Genomic DNA, 15120 nt, shown 5'->3' on the forward strand with positions numbered 1-15120 from the left:
CAGCAGGCTGCCTCCCAGTGCTCCCAGAGTGGTGGCCTTCAGGGACTAGAACCATCTGCCTTAGTATCAGTCAGCAATGTCAAGTGACAGACTTCAGCCATCCTTTCCCAGACCAGTCCAGACTCAGCATCTGACAGGCAGACATGTACCCAAGTTTTTATGCTTTCATTCTTCTGCTGCTAAGTGTATTTTCAAACACAAGCCAAAACAGATAGTCTGACAAGTACAAGACGGATGGGATATTTGGAACGAAGGCGGTCCCAAAAGGTCTAAGACAGGGTGCCCTACAGCTCTCCCATGATGGAGGAAAACATGCATGGGAAATGGCCAGGGGTTCCCGGGGAAAGAGTGGGTGGAGAAATGAGGTGCCCCGTCCTCCTGGGTGTCCTTAGGAAGTGGCTTCAGATCCTGCAGGGATGCTTCCTCCCTGATGCGCCCATCCTGTCTTGCAGTGCTCGGCGGAGTGTGGGGCTGGCGTGCGGACGCGCTCGGTGGTGTGCATGACCAACCACGTCAGCAGCCTACCCCTGGAGGGCTGTGGGAACAACCGGCCAGCCGAGGCCACCCCCTGCGACAACGGGCCCTGCACGGGCAAGGTGGAGTGGTTCGCAGGGAGCTGGAGTCAGGTGAGTGGCTGGAACCAGACCCAGTGTGTCTGTCTGTTCCAGGTGAGAATCAGCCTAGCAGAGGAGTCAGGAGACAGGACTTTATGCATCCTGGGTTACCAGCTTTGAATCCCACATGTGCTACCCGAGACCCTAGAGAAGATACTTAGGCTTTTGGAGCCTCATCCAGTCATCAGGGTTTATTTAGCACCTACTGTGTGCTCCTCTCAGCCTTGAGATACATCAGAGAACAAAAGAAATATCCCCATCCTGAGGAAACTTATGGTCCAGGAGAGTTTCCTTGTCTACAAAATGCTGATAATAAAAGCATCTTATGAGGTTTATTTTTAGAAGAAATGAAGTTATGTGTACAAATACAGTGCCTGACATAAATTAAACACACATCAAATTGTAGCTTCTACTGCTATTATCGTTGTTGTCAATGAAGCCAGTTTTGTCTGTATTTGAGTGTCAAAAGCAGAAATAGATGTGATTCACCAATCCCACTTCTGGGTATATATCTGTCAGAAAGCAAATCATTATCTGTGAGAAATATCTGCACCCCCATGTTCATAGAAGCATTATTCACAATAGCCAAGGTGTGGAAATACTAAGTGTCTGTCGACAGATGAAGGAATAAAGAAAATGCAGTATTTGTTTACAATGGAATGATATTCAGCCTTTAAAAAAGAAGGAAATCCTGCCATTTTCAGGAACATGGATGAATTCAGAGGCCATTGTGCTAAGTGAAATAACCCAGACAAAAATAGACAAATACCGTGTGGTACCACTTACATGTGAAATCTGAAAAGAAGTCAAACTCAGAGAAACAGAATAGAATGATGGGTGCCAGGATCTGGGGGTGGGGAAAATGGGGAGAAGTTGATAAAAGGGTTCAAACTTTCAGTTTATGATGGCTAAGTTCTGGGGATCTCACGTATGACATGGTGACTATAGTTTAGTAGATAATATATAATACTGTATAATAATAATAATAATTGTGTAATTGAAATTTACTGAGAGAGTAAAACTTAAGTGTTCTTACACATACACCCAAAAAGGTAGATGTGTGAGGTCATGGGCGTGTTAACTTGATTAAAAGAATCCTTTCACAACGTATATGTATACCATATCATCATGTGCAGACTTTTAATATATTACAATTTTATTTGTCAATTACATCTCAATAAAGCTAGGGAAAAGAAGCAGAAATAGAAAAAGTAACTTAATTGATCAATTAACTTTTTCCCTAGTGTCCCAAAATAGTACACAAACCCCCTATGATCGTTCTTTCTTTGGTCTTTCTTTGCGCAGTTGTGATTACCAACTGGGTATGTTTGTTTTTGTTTGTTTTTGTTTTTGTTTTTGTTTTTTTTGAGTTCTTGGGCTATTTAGCGTTTGGCTCCCAGGGCCAGCTGGTTCTCCAAAGATCTTTTTGGCTGATGATCATGATTTACACATTATCTGGCTCCATATAGAATTTTATTTCTTTTAAGTAGCTTTAAAAACAGACCCTGAAAAAAAAAAAAATGGAGTGCCTCGTCCTTGTAAATTGATACAACCTCTTTGGAAAGCAATTTGGCCATAAAAGTCAAGAATCATAAAAATGTTCATTCACCTTCACCCAGTCACCCCACTCCTGGGGATTCATTTTAAGGAAATAATTAACAGGAGAAAAAAGGAGCTTTTTCAACAGAGATGTTTGTGACATCAGGGTGGTTAGGGATATTAGGGTATATGATTATGATAACTCAATAAAATATGAGGTAACGACAACCATGGAAGATGTAGAAAGTACACACAACAGCAAGTGAAAAACAGGATATGAAAATACATGAATCCTATCTCAACCACTTCAAACATGGGGAGATGTTTCCTTCTCAAATTTCCTTTAACGGTTTTATAGTACAAACTGTGAAATACTTTTTAAAATTCAAAAAAAGAGAATTCAAGTACTTCCAATGCTACTGGAGTAGATACCAGAGTTAGACAAGCTTGATAACTAATCCCAGCTCTCCGCCCCCTTAGTTCTCTGACTTGGGGCAGGTAATTTAACATCTCTGAGCCAGTTTCCTCACCTGCATATAAGGATAAATACCAACTTCTGAGAGTTGTTATTGGGTTTTCATGGACTTCTGTATGTAAAGGGATCACCCATTGCTTGGGAGGTGGGAAGTATGTAATAAATACTCGCTTCCTGTTGTCCATGTGTGTTACTTTTTCTGCCAATGTTCTGTCTCATAGTTGGTAGCAAAACATCTAAGACCTAAATGCCAAAGATAATTCAGTAGTGGACTGTATAAGATGCTAATTACACCAAATATCTTTGGAAACTGAGGCAATGGGAGGAGTTTCGTGTGAAATTGTAATATGGGATCACAACAGCCTTCACACAGAAAAGATAAGCAGTGTAATTCAACTCACATGACCATCAATCTCAGAAGAGGAGGGGGAGCCAGGATATGGGTCTTTTTTTTCTTTTCTTTTCCTTTTTTTTTTTTGCCTTTGGGCCTCCTGTTTCCTCCAGACCTACTCAGAGAACTGGGAATCCTGGTAAAGGCAGCATTTATTTCTGCTAAGATTAGAAACATTAAATTTATTGCCTTGTCATCCAAAGGGTCAGGATGTGATTGATTATGGGCAAGGTTTTTGTTCTGAATTTATGAGACTATCAGAGCCTGCTGTCATCTCCCTGTGCTGGGAATTTGATAGCATCCCCAAAGAAAATGAAATAGAACATGCTTATTTATTGAAAGTAAGTCTTAAGCATTAGCTGACCTCAGAATATAAAAAGAAATGTTCTAAAAAAAAAATGGAGTTCCCATCATGGCTCAGTGGTTAATGAATCCAACTAGGAACAGTGACGATGCAGGTTGAATCCCTGGCCTCGATCAGTGGGTTAAGGATCGATCCAGTGTTGCCATGAGCTGTGGTGTAGGTTGCAGACGTGGCTTGGAACTGGTGTTTCTGAGCTCCGATTAGACCGCTAGCCTGGGAACCTCCATATGCCGCAGGTGCTGCCCTAGAAAAGACAAAAAAAAAAAAAAAGACACACAAAAAAAGAAAAGAAATTTTCCTTCCAGACACATAGTTTGAATGAGAGCTGACCTCTTGAACACCCCACTAGCCCAGTCACAGTGATTAGTGCAGGGCAGACATATGACCCAAGCTGAGCCAAATGGCATCCTTCCCCAGGAGTTTTCATGTACACTTAAATGAAGAGACTCCCTGGGAAACTGTGAGCACAGGCACTAGCAGTGGTCCTGTTGAGGCTTACTGAGAAGCGAGCCAGCCCAAGAGAATGAGACCTATCAGGCTTAGGGAGTCTTTCTACTTTGGAGGCAAAGTAGCCCATCTCTTTCTCAGAAGATATTCTACCAGGTCTATTATTCATGCCTGGATGCTTTCTTCCCTCCCTGTCAATTCTGGGTCTACTTCACACTTAGATCATCTTAGTTCAGGGAGGGGGAATCTTGCATAATCTTTAACCATTAAGAGCAGCACTCTTGTTGGTCCCTGTGTCAGGATCACATTTATTCTCTAACCTCTGAGCATATAGCTGCACTCTCCACTGATCTTGGATCAGTGATCCACCAGGCACAACTGCAGGCATTCTTTAGGTGTAGAAACAGGCATGGTTGCTACTCCTCAGCAGAAGCATTTATCCCTCTTAATATCACTTTTTGTCTTTTACACTTTCCTCCATGAATTACATTTTATCTGATAGTTGCATTGTTCTTTTTTCTTGTTGTTGATTTTCACCTGGTATATACCTGTCAATTTTTTATGTTTGTTTGTTGTTGTTATTGTTTTGTTTTTTGTTTTCTTTTGTTTTGTCTTTTTAGAGCCGCACCAGTGGCATATAGAAGTTCCCAGGCTAGGGGTTGAATCAGAGCTGTAGCTGCCAGCATATACCAAAAGCCACAGCAACGCAGGATCTGAGCCACATCTGCTACCTACACCACAGCTCACAGCAATGCCAAATCCTTAACCCAATGACTGAGGCCAGGGATCAAACCTATGTCCTCATGGATGCTAGTCAGATTCGTTTTCACTGAGCCACGAAGGGAACTCCCATCTGACATATTTTTTAAGGTATGTCTTTCGAATGCAGGAGTATTTTCATCTTTATTTTGACCCAATCCGCAATTCTGTATTTTTTAGAGTTTAATTTTAACCATCCACGTTTATTGTAATTACCTATATGTTTGAACTTTTTCCTGCCACCTCATTTTGTATTTTCTATTTATTTTTCTATTCCCATGCTTTCTTGGGATTTTTCCTCTTTCCTTTCCACACATCTGTATTGGTTAGGTTCCTATAATTGCATTCTTCCCTCTAACATTTTAGAATTTATAATTCCTATTTTTATTCATTCGTTAATAACAGAAGTAAAAAAGATTTAGCACAGTTTTAAACTACATCTTCCTAATTACTTCTTAGCACAGTCCATCTCCTGGTCACTTTCTTAGCCAGTCATTCTCTCATTGTCACCAGGCCTCCTTCCTGTTCCTCATACCCACATATTTACTACCATTCTCACTCGAAGCATTTGAGCTTCTTCCTCTTTTCGAGGAAGTGCTTTTTTGTTTTGTTTTTTGTTTTTGTTTTTTTGTCTTTTTGCCATTTCTTGTGCCGCTCCCGCAGCATATGGAGATTCCCAGGCTAGGAGTCCAATCGGAGCTGTAGCCGCTGGCCTATGCCAGAGCCACAGCCATGCAGGATCTGAGCCACATCTGCAACCTACACCACAGCTCATGGCAACGCTGGATGCTTAACCCACTGAGCAAGGCCTGGGATTGAACCCGCAACCTCAAGGTTCCCCGTCAGATTCGTTAACCACTGAGCCACGACAAGAACTCCAGAAAGTGCTTTTTTTTTGCTCTATGTGCATTTTGACTGTGACTTTTGTCCTTCATTCAATCTTATCTGTCATTCACCAAAGATTCTCCAAGGAGTTTCCTGATGGCTCAGCAGGTTAAGGGTCTGGTGTTGTCACTGCTGTGGCATCTGTTGCTGCTGTGGCATGGAACTTCCATACACCATGACCCAGGAACTTCCATACTCCCTGGGTGCAGAAAAAAAAAAAATTCTCCATAATTTCTGGTCCACCAAGGATGACTGCCCTCCTTCCTGTTTTCAGTGCTAGTCTCATACACATACATATGCCACCCCACACATCTATGCATTTGTTCCTAAATACATAAATTCTGCCATTGCTGGGCATTTACAATAGAAGAAACCTGAGCTATGTGCTCATTCCCCCTGAATTAACTAATGTCTTCAAGGACTTTCCAAATATAGCATAAAAGAACTTCAGGTCTTGGTCAAGGTTTAAAGCCTATCCTTCTGCCACCCACTCAGGGCAGACATAGACCCTCAGAGCAGTCAGGGATGTTTGAGATCAGGTTTCTAAACACCCCCCCCACCCCCGCTTTCCAGGTGAGATGGTAGAGACCTGGGGAAGTGCAATATCTTATCTAAAGACACAGAACTGTTTAGTGACAATGTTTAGACTCCAGACTAGTTCCCCTGTCTCCTGACTTCAGTCCATGTTCTCCTGCACCGCCCCCACCCCTGGAAATTGCACACAGAACTCACTCCTGCAGGGAAAGCCAGACCTTTGCCTGGCAGCCTATTGCTTTCCTCCTGCCTCCAATTCTTTCATGGTCTGTAGCATTTGAAAGAAAGATGAATATATCTAAAATCAGTAGTAGACTAACATCTTGTGATATGCATCATTATCCACAGCTGAGAAAGATTACATTGTGATTATTATGATTATGAGCATAATACACACTGTGCAATCTACACAGATAGAATACGGTGTGTTTGTGATGCTGGGATTGGACTCAACCTCCAGCATAAATAAATTAATAAATAGGAAAATAGGAAAAATAAACTAAGAAGCCTAAGTTTTATGGATATCTGTGAAGATGGCAGCAAAAAAAAAAGGCACAAGGTGGAAATTGATGTTGGAGACGTTTATTATGTCCTGTGTGGCTAATCCATAGTCTGTTGGCTTGGGTTTGGGGTTTTCCCTGCTGTTTTTATTTCACCATGTGCCTGCATACAGAAGCAAGGCTAATATTGAGTTGCAGCTGTAGACGTTTTTACAAGCTTTTTATAAAGGCAGTAGCTTCTTTAAAGTCTTTAAAAGTATATAGATCACAGCTTGTAAAATTTTTTAATCAAAAAGTATTAAGAGTACACCAAACATGAACAAAAAACACTTTACAAAGTAATAGATACTAAATAGAATCATTTATGAGCGGTTACATGCATCATATTTCCATAACCTATCTTAAGGCACCAAGACCTGTAATTGTCTGACTGCCTTCATGGCCTCAACCCCAGCAAGCTTTGGCTCCAAGTTAGGAAGCTAAGGGATTGGACTCTATGGGCAAAGGCTTCCTGCTGGCCGCCCGACAGTCAGGGGAGGGCTGCCCATAGGGGATATTGCCCCAAGTCTGTGGTCTTCTCAGCTTTCTGTGTCCCAAAGAATTTTAACGTAGTCCTTCATCCATAGGCTTGCAGACTCTGGGAAGCTAATTCATTCCCAGTTTTACCCCCCAAAAGACCAGCAAATGAACTAGAATGTTAGCTCATTGTTTTACAGTGAGAAGTGTCAGCATCCACCAGACAAAACCGCACTGACTGGCTGATGTGTTCCTGTGGGAAAGTCTAAGGGAAACCATTGCAGTTACTTGTCACCTAGGGCACCAGGAGCTCAGTGACCAGCATCCACATGCTGTGATAACTCAGTGCACCCACTCTCCATTCCAGACACAGTACTGTTAGGAAAGTGGGAATCCAGGTGCATCTCCTCCTCCAGAAACATTGTCCAGGTGCCCTGGGGCTCTTCCTCTGAATCGATGATGGGAAGCTGTAGGAAATGGCTCTCCATTGACAGTGGTCTCATCCCCTTTCCATCACGTGACACTTCTCTTGCCCTGCTTCTTTCTCCAGTGTTCCGTTGAATGTGGGAGCGGGACCCAACAGAGGGAGGTGATTTGTGTTAGGAAGAATGCAGACACCTTTGAAGTGCTGGATCCCTATGAGTGTTCCTTCCTGGAGAGACCCCCCAGCCAGCAGTCCTGCCACCTCAAGCCTTGTGGGGCCAAATGGTTTAACACAGAATGGAGCATGGTAAGTACTGGTGCCCTTGGTAGCAGGTGTGTAAGCGCCTCATTCTTCTGCTCTCCTCCTGCCCTTGAGTAGATTCCCTACAACCATTTACTCTACTTGGTCATAGTCAGGGTGTCCTGTGTTCAGGCAGAAGAGCCTGAGCCTGGGATTATCTTGATTTCTAAACTTTGCTATTCAGTAGAAAAATGACAGAACCCTGTAAACCAACTATAATGGAAAAAATAAAAATCATTTTTGAAAAAACAAAAATAAACTATCGAGGCCATCAAACAGCAACTCTCAGATTTTCGTGTGCATAAGAATCCAGCTGGGATCTTATCAGAAAAGACCAATTTCAGGCCCAGCTTGACCAGGGAATTTGGCTCCTTAGGTGAGTTGGCTACAGGTGTAACCAACATTTGGAGAACTTTTGCTGCAGAGCATCGACGGCTGAAGGGTTTGAGGATGCTGTTGAGAATGTGACATCAGGAAGTGACTCAATATAAAACCTGTCAGAGGGATTTCTGTCAGGTCTCCATGCCTATGTGTGTGTTGCACTTTTTTTTTGTCTTTTGCCTTTTCTAGGGCTGCTCCCGCAGCATATGGAGGTTCCCAGACTAGGGGTCTAATTGGAGCTGTAGCCGCCGGCCTACACCACAGCCACAGCAACACAGGATCCAAGCTGCATCTGCAACCTACACCACAGCTCATGGCAACACCGGATCCTTAACCTGCTGAGCAAGGCCAGGGATCAAACCCGCAACCTCATAGTTCCTAGTCGGATTCGTTAACCACTGTGCCACAACAGGAACTCCATGTTGTACACTTTTTAAAAGTCCTATAGACATATGGATATGAGTCTGATCCTGTTCTTCTCTTTGAATTGGCTAATTGGAAACTCAGAGCCAAAATTGTGGCCTATCTCTAAGGGAAAGTTGATCAGAATGTATGAAATGGCTTATAGGTGCTGGTGTTCCCTGGCTTCTCTTTCTTTTTCCTACTCTCATCTTCTTTTTGCCCCAGTTTCCTCACTTATTTTCTGCTTTTAGTCCCTGAAGGCCTACAGTGGCTGTAGGCAAGCCCAGAGCCTTTCCCAACATCGTTCAAAGGTGATCAAAGGAATTTGCTTGTAAAATACATGAATAAAAGCTGAGAATTCCGATTCCGGATGGTGTATGTCTGCTCCAGCGGTAACAGCCATTTGGGCATGTGGTGAACCACGCCTCACAGGCAAATGGGAACAAAGGAGGTGTTGAGTTTCAAAGGTGTCGTGTCAACTTCTGGGAAATGCCATTTAATTATTTTGATGTTGGCCAAGACTCTTGAGAATACAGGAAACAGAGCGCTATTTTCATTTGGTTTCGAGAGTCTAGAAAGGGCCAGACTCACCAGGCCATGCTGAAGGAGACAGACGCCAGAAACACCTTCCTGGAAACAACCAGCTCAATGATAAACAAACCGTGGTGCATCCAAACAACGGGGTACCACTCAGCAGCACAAACAAATGAACTGATACCTCCCATGCATGGAAGCCCTTCAAAGGCATTTTGCTAAATGAAGGAAAGCCCCACCCCAACAAAAGCTAAATATTGTATTTCTGTTTACATAAAAATTCTATAAAAGGCAAAACCATAGGGACAGAGACCAGATCGTGATTGGTCACAGGATCGGGTGGGATGAATCTCACTCCAAAGGTACAACACAAGGGGATTTGTTGTGTGTGATGAAACTTTTGTTGACAGAATACACTACTCTCTGAATTTGTCAAAACTCATAGAACTGTGCACCACAAAAAATGAATTTTTCTGCAAATAAATTTAAAGATAACAAACAGGAATTCCGGAGTTCCCGTCATGGCTCAGCATCCATGAGTTACCAGTCATGACTAGCATCCATGACGATGCAGGTTCAATCCATTGCCTCACTCAGCAGGTTAAGGATCTTCCGTTGCTGTGGCTCTGATTCAACCCCTAGGCTGGGAACCTCCATATGCCCCAGGTGCAGCCCTAAAAATATTTTTAAAAAATAATAAAGACAATAAATAAACTAAAATTAACATGAAATAGCTACTATGATATAAAAGACAGTGATAGAAGCTAGACATTTTTAAATTTACCTTGCTTTATAAATCTGAGTTTGGAACTAAGTATATATTTTATATAATTATGAAACAAAAAATTTTTAAGCAATCCTAAAATGGAAAATGCAGTGATGCAAGTTAACCTAAATATGTATGCAGTTGGTGGCATCACACTCTGGCATGTGACCCAGAACCACAGCAACTGGACTGGCAATCCATCCCTAAGGACAAAAAGAACTGCAGAAAAATGTCTACACTGTTTGCAGTAATCAGTGTCTGTATTCTGTGATGGTTGTGTGATAAAATAAATGAATAATCTACTTTATTGTGCCATACAGTAGTATATATGATAATATGATATAATATAGCTATTATTCTCAGCATCCTTGAGGAAAAGGATTCGCAACTTGGGAGAAAGAAGTTAAAGACAAAAAAGTAGAAGAGATTTAAGTGAAAGTCCTGTTGTCCTGAATTTGACTTAGAAAAAACAGAATGAAATCACAGACTAATTTATCTTAAAAAAAAAATTTTCCCCTGTCTTATCCACTGAAAGAGCCTAGAAATAATGATCAACCCAGCACCAAAGGGCCAGATGTGGTTTCAAAATGCTCTTTACTGAAAGGAACCAAGAATTCTTAGAGAAATGGCTGGTTCTGGGTCTGGGACTGCATAGGTATAAATTAGATTGGGATGTCTTTTCATACCAGGTAGCAAAGAGGTTCAAGGAGACAACTGGGTTATTCTCCAAAAAGACTCAAAAACCAACTTTAGGGCTCCTGCCAGGCATTAGTGGGGCATCAGTGAGCATCAATAAATATAAGTACCATAGAATGAATGAAATGCATCATATATGTTTAAATCCATCCATGTACAAGTTTATAATGATTTTTTTAAAACTAGAGAGGAGTTTCCATTGTGGCACAGCAGAAACGAATCTGACTAGGAACCATGAGGTGGCAGGTTTGATCCCTGGCCTCACTCAGTGGGTTAAGGATCCAGAGACGCCTTGAGCTGTGGTGTGGGTCAAAGACGAGGCTCAGATCCTATATTGCTGGGCTCTGATTCAATCCCTAGCCTGGGACCCTCCTTATGCCATGGGTATGGCCCTTAAAAAAAAAAAAGCAAATAAATAAAGATTAATTAATTAATTAATTAAAATTTTAAAAAATTAGAGGGTCCCCCTTGGAGGATGTTAGGGGAACCAACTCATTCTTCTGAAAACTGATAAATAAAAGAAAATAATCAAGCATCTATCCTGTCTTTCCCAAACAAGCCAGGTAAACAGAGAGTAAATGTATATAAGGAGGGAGTGGGGATGTTTTAGATTCCCAGCTTAGAAGAGAAGAAGAGATGTTAGGATATTACCATTTTTTAACCCCAGATGAACTAATGAATCTACTCATCAATGGCTGATGACCCAGAAGAGAGACAGCTGTACACATCAAACCTGTGCCTGCTACTGCCTCTTCTGGATCCAACTTCCAATTTACAGGAAATACAGAAGACATAGGAACATGTCAGACTGTACCAAGGGAATGCAGTTAGCAAAATCCTGACCCTGGGGAACGCTGCAGGACAAAAGACTCAGTTCCTCCAACAAATACCAGAGGCAGGGGTAGGAAACAAACACAAGGAGGGGGCCCCATGGATTAAGACAATTGTAGAAGACTTATCAACCAACTTCAACTGATGTGGATCCTTATTCAAAAAACAAACAGGAGTTCTCATCGTGGCTCAGTGGTTAACGAATCCAACTAGGAACCATGAGGTTGTGGGCCTTGCTCAGTGAGTTAAGGATCCGGCATTGCCGTGAGCTGTGGTGTAGGTTGCAGACGAGGCTTGGATCCTGCATTTCTGTGGCTCCGGTGTAATCTGGCGGCTGCAGCTCCAATTGGACCCCTAGCCTAGGAACCTCCATCTGCTGTGGGGGCGGCCCTAGAAAAGGCAAAAAGACAAAAACAAACAAAAAAACAAACACCCTCCATTAAAAAATTGAGATCCATAAGACCAATGGAAATACAAGAAGCACTAACTACTTGAAGATAAGAAACTAGTGTTAATTTCTAGGTGTAGTAACAGTATTGTGGCAATTTTTAAGAGTCTTGGCCTTTTAGAACTACAAACTGAAATATTATGGGAGAAGTGATCTGATGTCTAGATTTGCTTCAAAATAATGTGAGACACGTACGTGGGTGATTGGAGATGGGACGGAATTCGTGTGACAGCTGGCTGTTAGGTGCAGGGGAGTTTGTTTCAACTTTCTGTTTCCTTTGGTAGATGTCTGAAATTTTCCAGTATCTGCCTCCTCCGGTGTGCTGAGCTCATGGGTTGCCAAGACCTGTAACTTTCCCCTTTCTCCATGCAGTGTTCCAAGAGCTGCCAAGGTGGCTTCCGTGTCCGGGAAGTGCGCTGTCTGTCAGATGACATGACCCTCAGCAATCTCTGTGACCCTCAGTTGAAACCAGAGGAGAAGGAATCGTGTAACCCTCAGGACTGTGTCCCTGAAGTTGGTAAGTAGAGAGTCCTGTCTTGCAGGAGAAGACTTATCTTTCTTAAGCTCCGTCAAGGTCTCTGGCATGAAAATGCCAAACCCATCTAGGTCTCTCTGGGACCTTTTGCAGTCATGGAGTTCAGGGGTCTCAGCATCCTTTTGGTAGAAATTTCATGGTTGAAGGTGGCCATCGACAGCACAGCTGGCGATCCAAGCCACCCACCAATAGATAGATTACACGAGCAGTGACTAACCTGGCAGTGCATTTGGAGATTTGGTTCTGTCACACTGAAGGTCAAAGTAGAGAGATTTCAACTGCATGTTTAAAGAAGAAGAAAATGTAAGCTCTCAGCCCACACTTCCATGTCCTGTCAGTAATAAACAGCAGGACTGGGATGAAACCCCACACCCACTGCCCTTAGTCCAGGCTGCCCCTTGAGCTCAGAGAGTCTTTTCTGTTTTCTTCCACTCCAGATGAGAACTGCAAGGACAGGTACTACAACTGCAATGTGGTGGTCCAGGCCAGGCTCTGCGTCTACAACTACTACAAGACAGCCTGCTGTGTCTCCTGCACGCGTGTGGCCAGCAGGCATTCGGGCTTCCTGGGGAGCAGATAACACCCCGCAGGGCAGCAGTGGGTGGGTCGGGGAGTCTCTGAGCGGTGGGGCTGGTTGGCTGCCACTGACTGCACTGGGGGCTCCCTGGCCTGTGGAGCTGCCAGCCAACTCAGTCATCACCCCACCTTCTTAACGGGTACACACGGTGCCCAGGAGCAAGGCCACAGTTGTCTTTTGAGCATGGCCATGCACTGATGACCCCTCCTTCAGAAACCTAGCACCTGCACTCTTTGCAAACCAAGCAGTGCGTGAGCCGCGACTGCAGCTCTCAGCCAACTTCTCTCCTAGACTTTTTCTCAGTCAGCAGTGCTGACTCTGGGTGCTGCTTCTTCCCCAGTGCTGCTGGCCTTCCCAGTAGCAGGCACCCCTTGGAGAGTCAGAGGTGGCAGCACCCCCCACCCCAGAGTTCCCCCTAAGACTTGCTAAGATGCCAGCATCCCTCTGTTACCTTAGGCCAGCTGTGCCTATTTTCATTCTCAAAGACATTAGGCTGTTTTCCTGCCTTAAGACACAAATATCTCCTGTCAGGAGAGTGCTTTCTTGTTTTGCAGGTGTATTCAGAGATAGTAGCTCATTAGCAGCTCGCAATGCCACAGAATGGGAGGCAGGAAATGAATCATTGCCCCTATTTTACTGACAAGGAAACTGAGACTCAATGTGGGTCCCTGACCTGCCAGGTATCAGGTAACCGACCTGTTCAGCGACCCCAGCTGTCTGACCACAAAACCCTCACCCAAGACCTGTCTCAAGTCTTAGATCCGCGGGATGTGGCTTCACTTCAGATCAAGAGGCTGAGATTTTACTATTCAGCGAACAAAGCCCAGACCTTTGAATTCCTCCCGCTGGCCAAAGGCCAGGTCTTTATCCCCTGCACTCAGCTGTTTCAGGTTCCTCTTTCTCTTTTCCCTTCCCCCACAAAGTCATAGGTTCTGATGAGAGGACTCTGACTATTTTCTTAACAGGACAATCCCATGAGACAAGAAAGCCCTCAGGATAGCAAGGTGATTGCCCCAAATTCTGATTCTTTACCCCAGTGGTGTGTGCCGCCCATGGAATCCTACGTCAGGGTCCCTTTGGTCTCCCAGAGCAGATTTCCAGAGCCCACCGCTCTGTGCTGGACTCTCGCCTTCCTCAACCATCTCTCCTGGGCCCTTTCACCACACATTGTCCTGCAGAAAGTCTAACCCACCTGTCCCAGCAAAAGCCGCATGTTTATATTTGAGTCTCCTGTGGGTCCTTCTGGTTTGATTTGTGGATTTCTCGATGTGAGTTTCCCTCCCTCTCTCTTCCCGACGCACAGCCCATATCCACTCCCCTTCCACATGTGAGCCCTAAGCTCTGCATTCATGCAGCCAGCCTGGGAGAAGGGGCCATGAACTCCTCTGCTGCAGGGTCCTCCCGGATTCACTTCACCTAACTGTGGTTCCCAAGTTGAAAGATGAGCTCTCTGAAAATTCAATTAAGAAGAAGCAGGGGGGAAAATATATTCTTACACCCACTAAGAGAAATATCAGGCTAGGGAGTTCCTTTTGAGGCTCAGCAGTGACAAACCTGACTGGCATCCACAAGGATACAGGTTCCATCCCTGGCCTCCCTTAGTGGGCTAAGGATCCAGCATTGCCATGAGCTGTGGTGTAGGTCGCAGATGTGGCTCAGACCCTGCATTGCTGTGGCTGTAGGGTAGGCCAGCAGCTACAGCTCTGATTTGACCCCTAGCATGGGAAATTCATATGCTGCAGGTGGCGCTTTAAAAAGCAAAAAAGGAAAGGAAGAAAAGAAAAAAATAGCAGGCTAAACAAATTGGAAGCATATAGAAAACCTAATCTTATTTGGTACTATAGTCCTGAGCTTATTTCCCTTTCAAAGTAAACATTTGTGTTGAAATTTGAACGTAGCAACTTTCTCCCAAGAGCCCTTTTACCCCCAAATCTGCTAATTTGATGATGATATACATGGAGCTTTGGGAAGCAGTACCACCAGCTCGGTCTGACACACTCCGCTAGGGTCCCACTACCCTTGCACTTTCAGAAATTCTATGTGGCCTCTCTGGTGAGCTGCAGCCACCATTTCCCAAAAGCACCCCCATCTCTCCTGATTCTTACGTAACTTGGGCAATAAGCAGCAAGGAGGAGGCCCAGATTCCTTCCCCACCAAGCAAGACAGACCAGAGAAGCCAAGCGCATGGCTGGTTCCTGTACA

General features: G+C 43.9%; 1 protein-coding gene across 2 annotated transcripts in view; it reads left to right on the plus strand.

The window, feature by feature from the left end:
• Window positions 1-14556, plus strand: part of THSD4 (thrombospondin type 1 domain containing 4) — a 549832-nt gene extending 535276 nt beyond the window's left edge. Inside the window, exons 15-18 of one of the 2 annotated variants that reach the window (XM_047767202.1) lie at window positions 453-626; window positions 7575-7754; window positions 12179-12323; window positions 12779-14556. In XM_047767202.1, the coding sequence (XP_047623158.1) occupies window positions 453-626; window positions 7575-7754; window positions 12179-12323; window positions 12779-12921 (642 nt within the window). In that variant the 3' untranslated portion in view covers window positions 12922-14556. The remainder of the gene's footprint in view (window positions 1-452; window positions 627-7574; window positions 7755-12178; window positions 12324-12778) is intronic. The other variant, XM_047767203.1, reaches the window with a different exon arrangement.
• Window positions 14557-15120: the final 564 nt, after the last annotated feature.

The sequence above is a fragment of the Phacochoerus africanus genome, chromosome 2, assembly GCF_016906955.1.
Source record: "Phacochoerus africanus isolate WHEZ1 chromosome 2, ROS_Pafr_v1, whole genome shotgun sequence".
Taxonomy (NCBI): domain Eukaryota; kingdom Metazoa; phylum Chordata; class Mammalia; order Artiodactyla; family Suidae; genus Phacochoerus; species Phacochoerus africanus.